The following is a 21,500-nucleotide window of genomic DNA, read 5'->3' on the forward strand; positions in this document are numbered from 1 at the left end:
CTCAGTTTGGGAGGGCACTAGTTCACCCTTTGAGGAGGGTATGGTGGAAGTCTCTGAGGAGGAGCTTAGAGCCGGGATGCCTCACATCTTGGTGCATCAGAAGTAGGCAGCTTGAACCAAGTTGTAGCCCTCAACCTTCATCCTTGTGTCAGCTGGACTTTATGTCTAAAAGGTTCCACACACTTGTCCCAGAACAATGCTAGGACTATGAGCTTGTTGGGACCATTTTACATCAAACAGTAACAAGCACTTACCACACGCTGCCAGGTTCAAAGGTCTTCAATAAACATCAATTTGCATGGACATACAAGAATATATTAAATCAACAAATATCTGCCTGATTGTCTGATAAATGTAGATACACAGTTGAGCATCAACCTGCAGTACACACACACACACACACACACACACACACACACACACACACACACAAATACACACAGACTGGTGTGGGGACCTTGTTGGGTGATGATCCTTGGCTAGTGTCAAACACATCTGGTCTTCTGGAAAGTGAGATCCTCATGTGACAAGATGTACCCCTGGGAAATCAGCTTCTTGGGTTCCCTGCCAGTTATTACCAAAGTGGGGGTGAGTCTTACTTCACTTCCTTTTTACTACAGGCATGCAGGCTTACTAGTCTATGAGCCACCCTCACAGCATGTGGCAAATAATACCCAGAAAGAAGAGGAAATGAGGCTCAAGAAGTCTAAGAGTTAGAGAAACATCAAGGGCTTGTTACACCAAAAAGTATAGAAACATTGACTTTTTTCAAGCTTTTGAAAAGACAAAGTATTTTGTGTTTCACATTTTTTTTTCAGATTACATGATATATTACTTATGACTTATTCAATGACAAAACCCCACCAATTATAATTAAACGGTCAGGAAAACAGACGTATGCATGGTTTTAATACAAGAGAAAACATTTTGACTATTGGAAACACTCAGGATAAGAGACTGTAGGAAGGCTTTTCAAATAGGTAGTACACCTTCTATTGTAAGCTGTTTGTATCAACTGGATTGATGACAGGGTCACCAGCGAAGGACACAGAGGTCCGTCTGATATATAACCCACCCAAGGTGAGGACACATGAGCTTAGGCTCCAGATCCTTAAGGGATGCAAAAGTGCAATGCTGGGGGAGGCAGGAGGAGTTAGAATGCCTCATCTCCAGGACGGGAATGGAGGAAAATCAGGCAATAAATCGTATCGCTGTGCTCCCGTACCTCTAAAGACTTAGATGATACTTGATTAAATCAAATCAAGGGCAAATTTGGCAGATCTTACAGAAATATTTTCCCCAAATCAATCACATGCATGGTCAGGCCCAACAATGTGGATGCAGTTAAGATATGGTGATAGCTGAACACAGTGCTGGCAAAGAAACTCTCATTGCTGTCCATCTGCTCTGCCTTCTTGGGTCAACATCTTTAAAGTCTTTATATTTTAGGATTCTTCCTGCCATATACATTCTGTAAATCCTAAAACCTTTTTCTTGAAGGTATGCAAGGGGTAGCAGTGGGGTGGACTGTAAAAGGATATGCAGAATTAAGAGAGACTCATTAAGAACCAAGACACATATACAAGTGAGATACAATACAGGCAGAGCACATTTACATTGTCTGTTTAGCACTGAAAACATCCTTATTCTTCAGCTTGTCAAAAATAAAAATAAAAATAAAATAAAATCAAAATCTGTGCATACAGGGCCTGCACAATGTCACATGGAATTCAGGAGCTGAGGGGACAAAGGGATACATGTCCCTGTTCCCAGCCTAGAAGCTCTGCCAAGACAGTCTCACTGAGGAAACAAGTCCCTCTTACAGGCAGGCTGCATGCCCAGGGTAGAGGGCAATAGAAAAGAGTGCTCATCGGCATGGGGGAGCTGTCAGGATGGGAAAGGTGCCTTGTCTAGTGATGTCATGGCAGGGCTTTTCCTTTTTTGTTTTTAAAATATATCTCATTTTGAAATGTACTTTTATATATTTTTCTTCCCTCCTTTTACCCTACTGGTTCTTTGCTTATATATTATGGTTTCCAGCTTACTGTTTTTATGGGATTCCTGAGTGTGCTAACGAATGTCCCTGTATCTATACCTGTCTCTTGGGCTTTTCCTGGGTTCTTCTTCTCTTTGTTCTGTCCTATTCCAATCACATGTTAGGTTTTTTTGCTTTACTTTATTTTATTATTACCTCTTAAAAGCCTGTTTATTTTCTAATGAGAGTCAGAAAGGGGGTGGATCCAGATGAGAGGGAGGCAGGAAGGAACTGGGAGGAATAGAGGGAGGGGAAATCATAATTAGTATATATTGTATGGAGAGAAAGATCTATTTTCAATAAAAGGGGAAAAAAACCCAAATAACATCTGCTAACAGTTATCTTAAAACAGTTAACAGTGGTAGAATGCACAAGATAGTCAGGTGGTTCCTCTCCCTTCAAAATAGCCACCATGCTATTGGCTGGGCTAAAGATAGAAGGCTAGAAATATTACTCTGAAATCTGTGAAGACCACCACCTCTGCAGGACTGCACAGCCTGTTATTTCACTTTCTGCTCTGAGGCCTGAGGGTGGAGGCGAGGAGCAGTGGCCTGTTCTCTGCGTGCCTGGTGAGCCGAGCGCTCTGCTTCAGGAGGAAGCATGACTCACCAGATTTTTCAGCAGCGTAGACAGTTCCTTTGTGAGTGTAGAAAACTTGACAAAAGCGGTGCCAAGGTCAGGGTTGTCTCTGCTTAAAAAATTACTTCCAAACTTATCCAGAACTTGTGCATAGTTTTCTTCATTTTGTACATGATCTAAAAAGGAAGCAAAGAAGGAGTGTGAGTGGTTATTTGCCACAGTGAGGAGCTCTTCTGAATGTGGATCACTGGAACCTCGTAAAAGGAAAGCAGAGAAAAACAGCATCAATGATTTGCGGAACAAGTCCAGAGGCTGGCGGTACACTCAATGCCCTTTTCTTTTGAGACAGGGTCTGATGTATAGTTCAGGCTGCTCTCAGGCTTGCCACCTTTCTGCTGGGGCCTCTCTTAGGCTGTGATTACAGGTGTGTGCCACCACACCTGGATAGCACTGGTGCTGTCTGTCTGTTCCTCTCTTCCTCTTTTTCTAAGCAGGAATCCTGCTTCCTTTATAGTACTCAGCTCATTTATATGCCAGCTCACTCACTGACTCTTCAGTTATTTAAGGGAAAAATTCTTCCCACATTTGCCAGCAATTAAGAAACTATGAAAAAATTTCTCATTAGCAAACTCAATCTTTAAATACAAAAGAAAACTTCAAGAGTTCTAGCACGTTTCCTGCTCTGCATCTAATCTTGACTCCTTTATTTTATTTTATTTTTTTTATGCCCCAGGCCTACAAAAGAGCATCTGTAACCTTTCATTTATTTTTTAGTTTTACTTTTTGGTAAAACCATCTCTAGGTACAAAGTCTGCATGCTCAAATCTTAACAATAATGAAAGCAACTTCTGTGCTTTCTACCTTAGCTGACACACAAAGGTTATTCATCTTCTATTTATGGATTGAATTTACCCCTAGTTCTTTCTTTCAACTCTACAGGAACTGATGTGAAGCCCACAAACATTTCTCAGTAGAGTGGATACCCAAACAGTAACTGTTACTCCTGTGAAACACCCTCTGCCCTGTTTGCCAGGCTATCATGCTCTCTACATCACCTTCTATCTCTATCTCGTGGCTGCTCCTCCCCCTTCTCTACTGCTTCTTCACCTGTCTGACCTCATTGCACTAGAAAGTCCCTTCCTGTTCTGGGTCTTTATATTATTTTTTCTATCTATTCTTACTGCTTTGAGATCTCAAGTCTTATCACTTTAAATGCTTTCCAAAAGTTTTAAGTTGGTATCTTGACCCCTAAAACATAAACTTACATATCTATCTCCACTTGGATGCCCAAACCAAAGGCTACAATGGACCCCGTGGTCTTCTTCCTTAAGCCCTTTATCTTACTTAGGCACTGGCAAACACCATTAGACAAGATGGAATGTGAAACCTGTCGACTCATACTTGGTTTTCCTTTCTCACACCCTGGGACCTCAGAGTAGCCACAGAAGGCTACTTACCACTGAGAAAGATATATACCCCAATCTGAGAATTTCTCATCACTTCATGCTAATCACCGCCTACCCAATATCACCTCTTTCTTCTGGTCTCTTGATCGTTGCTCTCGCTTTGTTACTAAAACAGCACCCTATTAGGCTGTACAACAGATGTCAACTCCTGCCATACCACGCCCTTCATGACTGCTAGGCTCGTCATGATCTTCATAGACATGGGGAGAAGTATACCTGGGACTGATGCATGGCAGCTGGCTTAACTGGTGACTGCACTGGAGGTGGTATTCATGGGCCAGCTTTTTGTTCTGCCTTTGTGTGGAGGCCCGCACAAAGCACATGCCTAGTATTTACTACATGAATGGGTAAACAAGTCTGTATCAGAATCTTAAAGCTTTTCTCAGTCAGAAGGAACCAGCCTTGCCTGTAAGTTCTGTACTTATGCACGGTTTCCCACGTCATCTGTGCACATGCATATTTTCCCTTAGGAGGCAAGGATTGCCTCTGTCACCTCTGTATCCCTCACTCAACAGACAACATGGCGATTTTCCGGGGAGCTGGATTTAGGATATTAGGGCTTAGTAAGAATTTGTTAAGTCCTCTGAAATTTCTTAGGCTGTTTATTCCCAACTATTGAATAACGGAATGCTTTACTTCAAACCTTCTTCAATAACTGTACAGGAGCAATGGCCATTCAAGAAATGGATCAGCAGTCCGGGGAATAATGGGCAAGAAACATCGCTGTCATCCGGTGAGACCAGATGAACTCCCAAAGACTTCTGCTCATCACAGCATTAAAATTCATGATGCCTGCAGTGGCAATAAGCATTTACGACTGCGATATTTTTAAAAGATAAAACACATCTCTGGTTAAGCCTCAGAAAAATAGAAAGATCATCTCAGCTCAGCAATAGGCCATGCATGTCTGCCCCAAAGCATAGCTCTACCTGGGTCACAGATGCCCACACCCCACTGAGACTCCCATCTAATGCTGGGTCACAGACGCCCACACCCCACTGAGACTCCCACCTAATGCTGGGTCACAGACGCCCACACCCCACTGAGAACCCCACCTAATGCTTCTTTCTGCTTTAGCAAGCCAGTGACAAACAATGAAGTCCGTTTCAATGCTCCCAGGCTAGAAAGCACCCCAGTGGTTATGTGGGACACACTGGCACACAGACTTGCTGTTTGCTCCCTTGGAGTCATAAGATGAAATGTGTATAAATGTGTAAATTAATAGAGTATCTGCTACTTACTACCCAGATTAAGGAAGAATTATTACAAATTGGTCCTAAGCATCTCATGAGACTGCAATCACTTCTCTCCCTCCCTTGACATCTACTCCCCTGAAATATAACTTCATGAAGAGTTAGGAAGAATTATGAGAAGCCTGGCAGATGAACAATGGTGACTCACTGAGAAATCACATGAACTGAGCAGAGCTGGGTCATAGGAGGAGGGTATTGATGTGTGCTGAGCATGTTCTCTGGCCTAACCGTTCTCTCTATGACACTCTATATTTCCTCCTCACCAGATCTCTGCAAAGTGTGATAGATGAGAAGCCGAAAGCCAGAATGGATAAGTAAGCAGAAGCTAGGTATAGATCTGGAAAACCTACATAGTGCCTGGGTGTGCACATGTATGCATTAATGAGTGTTTGTCCAAACACAGTGATATGTCATGTATGTACAGTATTATGGTATAGATACACATATTAAAATATAGCAGTATAATAATTTGAACTTGGGGATAATAATACTAAAGGGGGGAGGAGCATAAGCCCAAAATAAGCTACCCATTGTTACCTCAGAGCTGTATGTAATATCTAACAGCACAGGAACAGGTCTCATGCATTTTAAGTATCATTTAGCTTACAGCATTATAAATCTATCACGGACAGTTTACTGAAAGCACCATCACCCCCGCTTACTTGCCCTCACAAAATACCACTGCCTCTGTATAAAACCAAGAGTTTTCCAAGATGTTTTTCAATATGTAACAAGTCTGAGAGGCAGGGACACTGCTCTGGGAGGAAGTATCAGAGGCAGAGGCAGAGGGAGACTATATTTGAGGACAGTTGGCCAACGGAATGCGCTATCACTTTAGGCATCCAGGAAAGAAGAAAAAACATAAAGGTTTTAGCAGACACCACCACAGACATAGCTTTGTAACTAAAGAGACAGACTAAACACACAAAGGCCTGACCACTCCAAGAGATGGGGGAGCATGAGAAAGTTCTCTTGTGATCTGTACTGCAAGGGTTAGAAATAGCCAAGACAAGAGGCAGCACTTGGGCTTCTAAGACAGTGACCTGCGGGAAGGAAGAGGCAAAGTGCAGAGACTATTCTGGTGAAGCTCACAATTTATAGGTCTTTTGGGGAGGTGCATAAGCTCAAAAGGCTGAAGCCCCCATATACATATTAAATAAGCCCCTTCCCTGTTGATTTGTGTCTCTGACAGTCTTGTTTGCAGGTCACAGTCACTGACTGTAGCTTAGAGGAAAAGCTCTTCCCTGCTCAAATGCAAAATCTAAAGTGGGAACTTTTATTCAATGCCAGTGTGAATAAAGGCCACCTTGGTCAAGTGGCCTTCTCTAAGTCATACCTGCAAAATGGAGACATCAGTGGCATTTATTTCACAGACAGTTAAGCTACTGTAGGTTAGCGTACAAGCACAGTACATATGTGATGACATCAGAGTGATGTCGCTGCCCACCCCAATCTCTGTAGCACGACTGGTCTTTTATCCTCTGGCCAGGTGACACAGGCGTCCAAACACTCTGGAATCAGAAAACCAAAGCTCACACCCTGAGAGTCGGGAGTGCCTTCGGGTTGCACTGTAGTTCCACTGTTTACACACACCTCGAGTACTTTCTCAATAATTCACAAATGACAGCAAAACCTGAGCAGGCCTGTTTTTGATGGCTGCTTACTTGTGGCAGAACTCACTGTACTTCCAGACGGCCTGCCAACCCATCCTTTGGCATCTGCCACTTATCAAGCACAGAGTATGTAGTGGAATCCATCACAGAAATACTCTAAGGCCCATAGAACAGTCCTTCAAGGCACTATTTTTTTTTAATTATTATTATTTTCTTTATTTACATTTCAAATGCTATCCCGAAAGTTTCCCATACCCCTCCCCCCACCTCTGTTCCCCTACCCACCCACTCCCACTACTTGGCCCAGGCCTTGCCTTGTGCTAGGTCATATAGAGTTTGGAAGACCAAGGAGCCTCTATTCCCACTGATGGCCGATTAGGTCATCTTCTGCTACATATGCAGCTAGAAACACAAACCCAGGGGGTACTGGTTAGTTCCTGTTGTTGTTCCACCTACTGGGTTGCAGCCCCCTTCAGGTACTTGGGTACTTTCTCTAGTTACTCCATTGGGGACCGTGTGTTCCATCCAGTAGCTGGCTGTGAGCATCCATTTCGGTGTTTACCAGGCACTGGCGTAGCCTCACAAGAGTCCGCAATATCAGGGTCCCTTCAGCAGTATCTTGCTGGCATGAGCATTAGTATCTAGGTTTGGTGGCTGATGATGGGATGGACTCCCGAATGGGGTACTCTCTGGATAGTCCATCCTTTCATCTTAGCTCTAAATTTTGTCTCTGTACCTATAACCTTTCATGAGAGTTATGTTCCTTATTCTAAGGAGGAATGAAGTATCCACAAATGGTCATCCTTCTTGATTTTCTTCTGTTTTCCATAATGTGTCTTGGATATTCCAAGTTTCTGGGCTAATATCCGCTTATCAGTGAGTGCATATCTAGTGACTTCTTTTGTGATTGGGTTACCTCACTAAGGATGATATCCTCCAAATATATCCATTTGCCCAAGAATTTCATAAATTCATTGTTTTTAATGGCTGAGTAGTACTCCATTGTGTAAATGTACCACAGTTTCTGTATCCATTCCTCTATTGAGGGACATCTGGGTTCTTTCCAGCTTCTGGCTATTATAAATAAGGCTGCTATGAACATAGTGGAGCATGTGTCCTTATTACCAGTTAGAAGATCTTCTGGGTATATGCCCAGAAGAGGTATAGCTGGATCCTCCGGTAGTACTATGTCTAATTTTCTGAGGAACCGCCAGACTGATTTCCAGAGTGGTTGAACAAGCTTGCAATCCCACCAGCAATGGAGGAGTGTTCCTATTTCTCCACAACCTCGCCAGCATCTGCTGTCACCTGAATCTTTAATCTTGGCCATTCTGACTGGTGTGAGATGGAATCTCAGGGTTGTTTTGATTTGCATTTCCCTGATGGCTAAGGATGTTGAACAGCTTTTCAGGTGTTTCTCAACCATTCGATATTCCTCAGTTGAGAGTTCTTTATTTAGCTCTGTACCCCATTTTTTAATGGTTTTTTTTTTGAGTTTTTGGAGTCCAGTTTCTTGAGCTCTTTGTATATATTGGATATAAGTCCTCTATCGGATTTAGGATTGGTAAAAATCCTTTCCCAATCTGTTGGTGGCCTTTTTGTCTTGTTGACAGTGTCTTTTGCCTTACAAAAGCTTTGCAGTTTTATGAGGTCCCATTTGTCAATTCTTGATTTTACAGCACAAGCCATTGGTGTTCTGTTGAGGAATTTTTTCCCTGTGCCCATATCTTCGAGGTTTTTCCCCACTTTCTCCTCTATCAATTTCAGTGTCTCTGGTTTTATGTGGAGGTCTTTGATCCACTTAGACTTGAGCTTTGTACAAGGAGATAAGAATGGATCGATTCTCATTCTTCTACATGATAGCCGCCAGTTGAAGGCACTATTTTTTTAAACTTATATTCTTATTTATATGCACATGTATGTGTCTGCTCATCTGTGTGTATATCACGTGCACAGTGACCACAGAGGTCAGAACAGGGTATAAGATTCCCTGGAACTGGAGCTATAAGAAGGTGTGGATTGCCTAATGTGGGTCCTAGGAAACAAACCTGGGTCCTCTGCAAGAGCAGCAGGTTCTCTTAATCTTTGAGACATCTCTCCGGTCTTAATGGTGTTGTTTCATAGGTAAATGAAGCTGAGGGATGTAACCAGGATTGGAGAACAGCTACACACGATTTCAAACACACCTCTGTCTGCTGATCCAACTCAGCTAAGACTAGCCGACATGCCAGAACACTGTGTTAACACCTACTCAGAATCCACTACATGAAAGGTTTAGGGTAAGCGCCAGGCACCCAACAGGCTTCTTAGTGCCTTAGCATCACTAACAATGCAATAGTTACAATTAATTGGAATTAAGATTTCAGATAAGTCAATGTGCCAGAGCTATACTAAGTAGTCCTTCTACATCAACTCATCCAGTGCCCACAATTATATGCTACTGTTACACTCTCATTTTAAACACGGGAAAGGGTTGAAGGAGGATAAGCAGCTTTCCTAAGGTCACACAGCTATGAGAAGGCTGGCAGGACGGAGGCCTGGCCCTCCTCTCAACCACTTGTCCTGGCTGGGCTCTATTGCATCTGAGGACTTCTAAGGTGAGCCAGATGCCAAGTAAAAGAAAATCCTGGAAATTAGGTATCTAAGTCTTCACTGCCTGGTTGTGACCAGATAACCAGACTCTAAGTACCTCAATTCCCGTATGTACAGAGCAAGTCTAGTAAGACTTACCTGGCCACTGGTTGCTAAGTTGTCATAACAAATGGGAATGATTGTTTAGAAGAACAATAAGGCCACAAAACAAAACAAACCATTGGGTTTCTTTCTGTGTTTACTGAGCAGTAGGATCTCAAGGGATGTCACCAGAAGCCCGTTTCTAAGCACAACCCCTAATGTGACTGAAACACTTCTTGGTAGAGGAGCACAGAGACACGGAACATGGACAGAGTCGGAATCCCTACTCTGGTCCTCACTGGCCACGTGACTTTAGAAACATTACTTAAGTTTTCAGACTATCTAGCTCATATGTGAAATAGTGTATCTATAGAGTACATGTCTATAGAATGCCTTTCTAAAACTATTACATTTATGCCAATAATCTTGAGATTGGTTTGAAATGCCAATATTAATGGTATCATATATAAACTTAACATGATGGTATACTTTGTAGAGTCCTGGTATATGTAAGTTAGCAATAAGGTAATGATATCTAGTTGGCATGGTCATCATGGGGAATTGAAGAGTAATGGCTGTATTGTGGCACATCCAGTATCTGGCATATGAAGTATTTGTACTATTACTCATTCCAAAGTGAGTTTCACTTTCACGTCTTCCCATGTCTTCTTTCTTGGGTCTTAATTCTCTTCTGTGCAGTCTAGAACAGTGGTTCAAAACTCATGGGTCGTGACCCCATAGGGCTCACAAATCAGGTATCTTGTATATATTATATTTATATTACAATTTGTAACAGTAGCAAAATAATTTTGTGGTTGGGGTCACCACAGTCTGAAGAACTGTATTAAAGTATCGCAGCATCAGAAAGGTTGATGAACAGTAGAATAGAGTAACATGTTTATCATCTTGTGAGCCACAGATTAGGTATCTGGAACCTATAGAGTCTTCCCAAATGTCTCTCCCCTAAAGTGCCACCACATTCCAGTTCTCAGTCTTCCTCATTTAAAGTCAATATAAAGCCACCTTTCACTTACTCTTTGTATCTTACCCCATTTGTCACATATCCAGTTCCCAGAGCTCAGTCTGCCTGCACTGAGTGCTCAATAAAATGCTATTGTGTGTACTGAACAAATAATGTCCCTTCTCTCAAAAAAGGTTCACCGGTCAGGTGCCAGGCATAGTGGCTGGAGTACTAAAGCTACATAAGCTGTTTGTTGCATACACTGTAGTGCTGGAGCCTGGGAAAAGGATCTATACATACATGATTGTAGCATTATAGCCTTAAGTGCTTGTTTTAAAAAGTTTAATTCACATGCAACTATAGAGATACACAGATAGAAACTGTAACTTCCTCTTCTAATCTTACCTCTTTCTGTGTCGACACATACACAAATACAGGCACTTTCCTTTTTTTTTTTTTTTTTTTTTTCATTTCACTTTTTATAAGGCCCAGTAAGGAATCATGCATAAGACACCAAGGCTTCCTCTTTTCCTACTGAATAAAGACCTGAGAGATTCAACATAAGCACATCTTAATAATTATGTCAACTGTGGTTATTTCACGACACACTGTAGTGCAAATTACATAAAAATTCCTCTACTAAGAATCTTCCAAGTTGTTTGCAGCTTTCCCCACCAAAGCCCAACACTTCAATAACAACTTCCAAACACAAGCTCATGCAGGCTGCTGCTCTGTCTCTGGAAAGAGATACATAAACACAGGCTTGCAGGGGATGTGGACATATGTACACTCCAGTATTGCCATGTTTCCTTCGAAAGAGGCTGGCTGCAGCAATCACATCTCAACAGCAATGTCCATATCACAGAGACCTTTCTTTAGAAAGTCATTAGCACCTAGAAGCATTGTCCTTCTTAATTGTTGCCTCACAGGCATGAAAAATAGAACCTCAGAGAGCCTGCTTTTGTGAATTTACTGTCTGTTAATATTTCCTCCTTTCTACTTAGTGTAGTTCTTACCAGTCTGCAAGCAGACTGCCTTAAACAGGGGTGGGGTGGGGCTATCTTTGTAGTAGGTGTTGCTAATACTTCCAGTCTTCATTCATAATTCCTCTCCAATAAAGACCATACATTTAGAAGGTCTTGTATCTGACACAGGTGCAGAGATTCAGTTCCCCATCTTTTTGTCAGATCGGGTCATAAAGGAGCTGTCAGACCTACCCTGACAGGAGGGGTCCTATTCCTAGCCTGGAGGGAAACACTAAGAAGTCAGAGACTCTGCTGAGATAGGGACTGTTAGGCCCTTGAGGGCAAGATTGTCTGGGCTTCAATCATGTGCCACAGAAGAACAAGGCCTGGAAGTCTTTTAGCTAGCAGAACACCAGCAGGTTCCTGGAGGATGAAGAACAGGAGGGAGTAGGAAGGTCCCATCCCTCTTTTTGTATGTCAATACTACCACCTCCTCATCTGGAGGTTTTGTGACATGGTTTATAAGTCACAGGTAAACAAGTTTCTGGGAGTTTTGGATGTTAAGCCAACTAATAATGCCTGAGGAAAGGGGCTGTGGAAATCCCAATTCACAGACCACGGAAACCACTGGAGGCTTCTGGAATCATGTCTGAACTCTGAGCCACTGTGTACTCGTGAGTGTCCAGGAATGAGGTGGATTGGAGGTACAGGCTATAGAGTACCTAGCATTGTGGGACCTGTGTTGTAAGTATGTAAGATGAGAAGCTCAGTTTATGATTTTCTCTTACACGGTGAGCAAACATTTTCTATTTGTCTTTATTTTGTTTACAGAATGCTTTGCCATATAGAAAAATTTAAACTCCATCTAGTTAAAAATATCATTTGAAATCCAAAAGATGACTGGCTTTTCTACCTTCTGTTATTAACCCTGCTACTCTTTTGTATTTAAAAACAAAACAAAAACACTGAAGGGCTAGAAAGACGACTTGGAGAGTATGTTCCTATAAAGACTTGCCTTTCCTTCCTAGCACCTATGTTAGGCGACTCCACGGGGGAACTCAATGCCTCTGACATCCACAGACACACTTACAAAGGCACATACACACATACTTTAAAAATTCAAGCCATTAATTCAAAGTAATGTATCTGTTTACAAAGCAAAAGATATATCTGAAGTATTTATTTATTCGTTTTTGGATTACTGAGGACTGAACTCTAGGCCTTACATACTGCAGGCAACCAGTAAGCTAAAGTACCCAGCTCTCATTATTTAAAACATGTTCTTAAGTATTTCAATAATTTAATTTATTGTCTTCTTGATAAGTATTCTGCAATAAATTTATCTGTATAGCATGAGGAATAGTAGTCATCTATGTGAAAATACACTACTATTTAAAAGGGTTTATACGAGTCACCCATTTCAGATCTGATTAACAAAACACACATGGAAAACTTGGAGGATTCATAAGAAAGTAACTAAGCAAACACTTGATGATGAGTAGCTGTCTAATAAGCAGGCACGGGCTAAGAACATTCAAGGCAGAAAGTAACAACATACCATATATGCACACAATGTACACAGTGTAAAGAAGCTTGTGTCTGGCTGACTGGGCAGTATCATAGTCACTGTTTATTGCTGTGAAGAGACAGTATGATCATAGCAATTCTTATAAAGGAAAGCACTTAACTGGGGTTTGCTTACAGTTTCAGAGGTTTATGTCATTATTACCATGGCGGGAAACATGGTGGCACAAAAGTGAACATGATGCTGGGAAAGTAGCTTAGAATCCTACCTTCAGATCCTCAGGTAGCAGGAAGAGTGATGCTGAGGCTGGCTTGGGCTATGGAAACCTCAAAACCCACCACCAACCCCCATCTGCTATGGTGATGCACTTCCTGCAACAAGGTCACACCTCCTGATCCTTTCAATCCTTCTACACCCTGGTGACCAAACATTCAAATATATGAGCCTATTGGGGACATTCTCAGTCAAAGCACCACAGGCAGGGATCCAGATCACCTCTCTCTGGGGCTTTGGACTCTATGGAATGTACAGAACTAGATGGACAGTGTTAAAAGTGCTACTACCATCTCCTTGTTTCTATCATCATATAGGAGCACAGGTCGTTTTTATCACATCAACCCCAAAATTACAATGATGTATCCTGGGCCCCTGAAAAGGCTTTACTGGAACTTCACTGTGGCCATGTCTTAAGGAGTAAGGGTTAGGTATTCTCTTCCCTGGACACAGTGTTAACTGGGATGAGATCGTTACTTAGTGAGGAGAAAGTCAGCTGACTTCCTAGAGTCTGTTTCTGTATCTCTGACTGAAGAGTCACACGTACATTTCTGGTAAAATTAGAGGCAAAGTTCTAAAGGCAGAAAAGCGTGTGTGTGTGAGTGTGTGTGTGTGTGTGTGTGTGTGTGTGTGTGTGTGTGTGACTTAAGGTTACTATTGCTGTGATGAAACACCATGACCAAAACTTGGAAAGGAAAAGGTACATACACACACTCGCATACACACACCAACATTTTAAAGAAATGCCTTCCTCCATGCCATTTGTGGTGATTCATTCCTTAATTTCTCTAGGTCATTTTAAAATTTTGCTTGTTATGGTTCCCATGAATGCCCAAGAGCCTGCCATAGCTCATGCTGTGAAATTTAGGAGCATGGACACTCCTGAATTCTACAGTCACTTCAATTGCATCATTTAGCAGAGTGTCCAAAAGGGACTGGTACTCAGCAGTTAAGCAGTACTCCGACCTCACCCCCAAGGGCTTCATCACTGAGGCCTCCTACCTGCCAAGAAATACATGCACACTCTGGTTTGCCTATGGCTCTCTAGGTCATGACAATGCTTTGAAATCAGGGCCCACAGACCAGCTGGTTAGGAGACAACTGTTTCTGCTCCTACTTCAGCCTCTGCAATATGACTATTCAAAGGAGGCAAGACTTCCATCTCATCAATGTGTGTTAAAAACTGTGACCCCCTACATTTTGCTATTAATCTACTAACTTTCATTACAAACTTCCGTCAGGATATAAAGGTAAATTAGGCTATTATGTTTGCGATCTTCTGCATACCTCTTAGTTATTCTACACTTTGGCTTCTTGACTTATAGATTATGTACAAGAGACTTGGAGACGAACCAGATCTCACTGCTTTTTGGTCCTGATAAATGAGATGCTGTAAGACAGGGATCTCAAGCTTTCCCACTCACAACTGACTGCTTAGACATGGTGCATTTTTCTATGACTCTGGGAATACAGGTATACAGGACAAAAGTTTACTAATAACAAATCCCCAAAAAACTATCTAAAGTAACTATTTGGCCTATGTATAATTTATAATTACAAAATTTATTCAACAGTGGCTGGATGTACGTTGCATTTTCATAGGTAGTATGAAATCATGGTTACTTATCTGTACTGCAGCATAGAGCACAGACAACACTGTTCAGGGCTCATTACTAATTGCATTTTCTACTGGTCAATGATGAGAGTGTTGTTTCACATAAACACGAATACAAAAATGGCAGAAGTATATTTATGGTTATATCAGAAATTGTTGGAAATTCTGTCCTAATATTTCAAATAAAAATTTAAACAAGCAATTTTTAATGAAACTCATGTCAGCAATTCAAATAGTAATTTATAAAATCAAACATTCTAACTGTGTAATCCAAAGATACACTAATTTGACATTTACATGTTGAGCAATGATGGTAGGAAAATATTCATTCTTTGCTTTATATAACTAAACCATCAGATTTTTATAAGAGCAGGAAACTGTGTATGTACAATATACAGTGGTCTTGAAGATGAGCTGGAGCACTTCAGGTCGTATTTGGTGGCACTGCATGGCATGAGAGCAGTGTCCACATGAAAGTGCCCAGGTGTGAGCTTACAGCTTGGCCTGCAATAAAGCCGTGCAATCCAAAACAGGTGGCTTCAGACAGGAACACCTCAGGTTCCTCCATGCTTCAGTTTGAATTAATTATTGGCTGCTGTGCACTAAGAAATATTTTATCACTGATAAATGTTCCACAATCCTAACATGGGTGTCTCAACTCAGTTTAGGAAGCCAAGCATAGGCTAGGACCAGACTTGAGCACTTACTCTCCAGGAGTGATACGCTGCAGACTATTTTTGAATGTAGGCCCTGTTTTTTAGGCATGTGAGAGCACACACTTGTAGTGATGCTCATTTACTTAAGTAACAGGTGATACTTTGCCTGATTCAAAATGGCTGTGAAAGAGCTAGGCTTCCAGGGAGTCCCAGGGAGAACACCACATGGAGAAGTAGTTCCCAAACCAGACTGTGCTGCCCTGTGTCTGTGCTATACTTAGAACAACTTTACGGGGAAAACTGAATGGCAGCTCACAGAGATAAAATCATTCAAAAGTGTGGTCAAAGAGCAACTTGGAATGAGAGGCCAGGTACAGACATGCCCAGAATCTTGACTGTATTTTTCCAGGAGAATCTGTTCAAGGTTTGGAAAGGTTGTCATTAAAGATAATTACACAGGGTCTGGAGAGATAGCTCAGAAGAGAACTGGCTGCTCTTCCAGAGGACCAAGGTTCAATTCCCAGCATCCACAGGGCAGCTCACAACCATCTGTACCTCTGGTTCTAGGGAAGCTGACATCCTCTTCTAGCCTCCGCTGGTATCCAGTAAGCACCAAGCATGCATACGGACATTCAGGCAAAATAATACATGTAACATAATAATAAAAATAAAAATAAAAAATGCAGTTATTATCCATACAATTAAAAAATCAGACAGTAAATTTCCTAAACAGAACTGATTTTGTAGCTGTGATTTTTTTCCTTTCCAACTGTACTATTAAAATCTTAATTTATTTTGTCTACTTATGCCTGTTAAAAAGGTCATTAGCATTATACGGTATATAGCCAAACACTGGAATTAACTGCCAACTCTATTTACAACCTACTTTACGCTATCTCTGAACATTTGAACAAAGTGTTTAGAAAAGCAGCTGAAATTAAGTTACTTGCTTTGTAGCCACTGACAAATTTAGTGTTTTACCTTTAAAGCCTTAGATTTATTTGTGAGATCTATACAGTATTTCTTAAAATAAATAATATAGCAAAATAAAAATTTAGAGAACACCATGTGCTGATTTTGTCTTAACAGACCACTAGATTTCCTTCCTAAAATCACTCACTAGCAACTCTAATGGGAAGGAAGCAGGAGGAAGGGAAAACAGGCCAGCAACACGTGTTTTCTCTCCTGCAGCGGAAAGGTGGAGCTGGTTTCCATACTCACGCTGGGCAACTACAGACCACCTTTCCTATTAAAACGAAAGGACTTAGAAAGAGTCCCATCTTTCAGACTGACAATGTTACATATTTCTACGGGGGTGTCATGTGTTGTCAGGAAGTTAACATTTATTTCAAATACATCTTGGCAAACATTTCTAAGAAAATCACCATACAGTAATAAATAATAAAATATACATTTCAGTGGTGTAGAGAGATGTCTATATCTACCTAGCATTCCTGAAGTCATGGGTTAGACCTCCAGTACTGAGTCAGGCAGGCGTGCTCTGTCTAGTCTCAGCGCTTGGGAGGTGGAGGCAGGAGGATCAGAAGTGGAAGTTGAAGGCCATCCTACACACATAACTAAGTAACTACACAGGGAGTTTGACGTTATCCCAGGATGCATGAGACCCTACCAAAGAAACTAAAGATAAATAAGACAGACATTTCAGTCTGAGATCTAGTAATATAAATATCCTGGGTCTTTACTCCAAGAGAAAAGGATAAACAAGTACATTAAGGTCACAACAGAGCCTGTTCTTAACGCATCTGGTAAAATAATCAATCCAGTCAATCAATCCAGAAGACTGAGTCTTCTGCTTTATAAAAACACAGTATGTATCATTAAGCTCCCTTTTCTGAAGTCACACCTGAATTATAACATCATGCATGTGCATGACCCCAGGGGTGGCAAGGCTGCTGACACTAACCCTGCTAGCTAGGATGGCAAGGCAAGCCGATTGGTTTGCCCACATGGCTGTCAGCTTATGCTTCCGATGGGAGGCCACTCTCCATCCGGTTAGCCGAGTGGGTAGCTTCTCCTCCAAATCAGGTGAAAACTAGCACTATGATGAACTAACCTTTGAAATCACAGGGAATTATGTTAACACTTCATTCAAAAGAAGGGAGTTTCTAAGTCTGGGTCGCACTCAAGAAGGGGGAACTATGCTTGATCTTTGTAAAATATGTATATATATCAAAAAAATTAACAGATTTTTAAACCCTTTCCAGTGCTTAGGAAAGGGTCAGTTATTTTAAATGAATTACGAAAAGTAAAGGGGGCGGGGGAGATAGGAGCTGCACGGACTAAATGACAGTTTGTCTCACAGATTAATAAAGTAAGGCTTTAAAAACATAGAAGGAAGAGAAAAATGGCTAGGATTGCTTTCTCTTGGCCTAAGACATTCTCAGGTTTTGAGTTTTCCATGTATTTTTAATTACCCTAATACACATCAAAGATAAGAGAGACAAATTTCCAAAATGATTTCCAAACTTAAGGTCTTCCATAAAGATAATGTTTTTCAGAAAACAAGTTTTTTATTCCTCATTATTCAGTAATCAGTATTGTCAAAGCTTATGTGTAAAAAAGGAACACACTGTATAAACATGATCCTTCATAATTGCTGAGTACTTTTCAAATCATTTTAGGAAGGTGAATGGTTGGTAATCTCCAATCAGAAATATAAAATTGTTTCTTAAATCTCTAAGCATTATTGAATGGGATTTCTGTCACTTAAGCGCTGTAAGAAAACAAGAAAACACATTGGGAAAGAATGCCAATGATTAGCCTCTTACAGCTTCTCAGGATGAGGCCTAAGTCACAGGGATAGGGGCAGTTTGAGCTGCACTTTGAATATATCATGGAGAAATATAAACCACTTCTGTTTTCCTCACGTAACTGTACTTCTAAAAGATTAAGTGTCGCCTCTAAAGGACTAAGTGTCACTGTGCTGCCCAAATACCCTGGCAAAAAAAGCTCACTGTATTAGCTTGGCTTATGACTACAAAGGCAGCACTGGGCCCCAGTAACCCACGAGGAGCCCCAAGTCATCTGAGTTTACCTCTACACTTCCTACCACAAGCACAATTTCTATGTGATCCCCATCACAGAACCATAAGGTCAACCCACAGGTCACACTAGCCACAGTTTACATTTGAGTGATTCCCTCACTAATATTCATGGTAAGCAGGTACTTACAGCTATTTGAAGGCAGCTTCCCAATGAAGAACCCATCTGGCCAACATACAACAGACAACACATTATATACTTAGTAAGCCCTGTCACACAGCAGGTGAAGGTAATGAAAACTGTGTGTAATGAGCAAGGCTGGGGCCACGGAGGCGCTCATCTTCCTCCCAAGTGTGGTACTCTGGAGAAGTTGCCTGGCTCTCTAAGCTCCAGTTTCATCATCTGAGACATGGGCTTGTTTGGCTTAGTCTAGAGGACAGCATCAGTGCCTAATGGCCATGTTCTCTGAGAGGCAGTCCTTTAGTACTCTGTCATACTACATTAGATCCCCAGAATCTCTTTCTACAGTCAAACACTGTCCTTGAGCTTAACAAGTGTGGCAAAGCTACACTTTCCTTCTTTTTGAAACCTGTGTATAAATGTATACAGTATAGAACCGAGCAGTATATATGTGGTAGTCTTCATTTATGAATCCCATTCATTGAATGTTTTTCTAAATCCCAGTAAGGCTCCTGAGCATCTTCTTATACATTGTAAGTGTATTTTATTGTCACCTCACAGCATGAAAACTAAGGCAGCATTTGAGACATCAGAGTAAGCTTAACCATACAAATACCGCTCATGTGAGAAGGTAAACAAAACAAAACAGAACAAAACAGAATCAGTCCCTCAAATGGATGCCTGTGGCTTTTCTGGTTACTCTCAAAAAGCTACTCCCTACAAAAGGCCCACCACACTTTAGGGGTTTACCAGAATGAAGTCAGAGACAGAAGTTGTAAATTAGGTTTCAACAACATGCAGTCACTCCAGACTGAGACAACTGTGATTGCTGATCTGAGATGTTACATCTGCAGTCAACTAAATCCCAAACAGCTGGGCACACCTGTGAGGAGTTCTTCATTGGGTCACATGAGGTGACAAGACCTACCTGAAGTCTGGTCACATCTGCTGACGCCAGCCCATATAAAAGAACGTGGATGTGGGAGCTTCTGCTTCCTGCCTGAATGCCCTTGCTTTCCATGGGAAGGGTTATCTACCCTGCTGCTGAGGGGTCCCTCACAGGTATTAGACCCTACTTCTGTATTCAAACAGAGCAGAGACATCTAGCTTCATGACCTAAACTTAAGAGGATACTAACAGTGACTTATACTATAAAAACAATGACTGGCTTCGGCTGAGAGTGGAGATAGGGAAAAAAGGAGAGAAACTCAATTGTTTGGCCTACTTATCTTTTCCATCTGTAAAGGTCTTTTGTGAATATCCTACAATGTGACAGAGAAACTCGGAACATTATTAATGAGTTATGGGAGGATCTGTTAAGTACTTACCTTGACCGGAATTATATATTGCTTTTACAGATTTCTTCACTTTCTGTAGGGCTGTTCTATCTTGGTCTAGAGCCTAAAAGAGAAAGAGAGGAAAAGGGTGTTAAAATTTTTTGGTACATTAAAAAATAAAAATAAAAATTCACTCACAACTTCCTATCTTCTGTAGAGCACAGAGTGGCAGCCATCTGTGCCTGGCATTGTATACAAATGGAGGGTCACTACACAAGGCTCAGTGCTGTGGGAAGTAGTCAGTCTGGTAGCCTGTCAGTAACCATGCAAAGAAATCGTAGCAAACCTTAAGAACTGCCTCCTTCTTACACAAGTTCATGGCCTGTTAAGGAAGAAAACACTCTTAAAGTACACTCTTTGAGTGATTCCCTCACTAATATTCATGGTAAGCAGGTACTTACAGCTATTTGAAGGCAGCTTCCCAATGAAGAACCCATCCGGCCAACATACAACAGGCAACTCATTATATACTTAGTAAGCCTTGTCACACAATGGGTGAAGATGATGTAAACAGTGTGTGTAATGAGCAAGGCTGGGGCCACGGAGGCACTCATCTTCCTCCCAAGTGTGGTACTCTGGATAAGTTGCCTGGCTCTCTAAGCTCCAGTTTCATCATCTGAGACATGGGCTTGTTTGGCTTAGTCTAGAGGACAGCATCAGTGCCTAATGGCCATGTTCTCTGTCGAACTACACTGAACTTAGCAGCTGGTGTAAATACACCCAGAAAAATTTTTTGCTTTAGTATAAAAAACAGGAATGATGTTTTCATAGTGCTTTTGAAGTTGACAATTTCTATATATAAAAAAAATCCCTGTTTATTAAAATCAAAGATGAAACTGATGATGAAACTGAAATCCACCCTGCCTCAGTTTCCAATGCTGAAGTAACAGGTATGTACCACCACACCAGCTGCTGGCTGATGCTCCACAAGCACAAAGCCAGGACCATGTGTCACTAACCGATGATAGCTTGAAAATCACCATGTGCCTGATTCACAAATGCATCTCTGGCCAGGTCTCAGCCACTGCATACAGCATGAGCACTGTACCACAGAGGCCACAGCATGTTTTACCAGGTGGTTTTAGGGTAGAGGTAAATCGGAAGTACTGTAAGATAACCCACATTTAATATATACTTAGTACAGAGTTTACACGAATTATCCCACATGATTCTCAGAAATAACTTGTAACACAAATACTATTATGTATATTTTATAGAAAACAGAATTTAGAAAGCCCATTCTGTCTGTGGTGACACAGCTGGAATTTGAACAAAGTCTTGACAACCTCCAACCCTGCCCAATTCTGCATTCTAATCTGTAACGAGATGAAATGAAAACCTGCGAGTACTCACTGGGAGGGGGGCC

The 21,500-nt window shown here is 41.5% G+C and overlaps 1 protein-coding gene across 10 annotated transcripts in view; it reads right to left on the bottom strand.

The window, feature by feature from the left end:
- Positions 1-21,500, bottom strand: part of Asap1 (ArfGAP with SH3 domain, ankyrin repeat and PH domain 1) — a 300,809-nt gene that overhangs the window by 104,524 nt on the left and 174,785 nt on the right. For all 10 annotated transcript variants that reach the window (XM_029531154.1, XM_029531149.1, XM_029531152.1 and 7 more), the window contains 2 exons: positions 20,126-20,198; positions 2,645-2,790 (listed from right to left, as the gene is read on the bottom strand). In XM_029531154.1, the coding sequence (XP_029387014.1) occupies positions 2,645-2,790; positions 20,126-20,198 (219 nt within the window). The remainder of the gene's footprint in view (positions 1-2,644; positions 2,791-20,125; positions 20,199-21,500) is intronic.

The sequence above is a fragment of the Mus pahari genome, chromosome 17, assembly GCF_900095145.1.
Source record: "Mus pahari chromosome 17, PAHARI_EIJ_v1.1, whole genome shotgun sequence".
Lineage (NCBI taxonomy): Eukaryota > Metazoa > Chordata > Mammalia > Rodentia > Muridae > Mus > Mus pahari.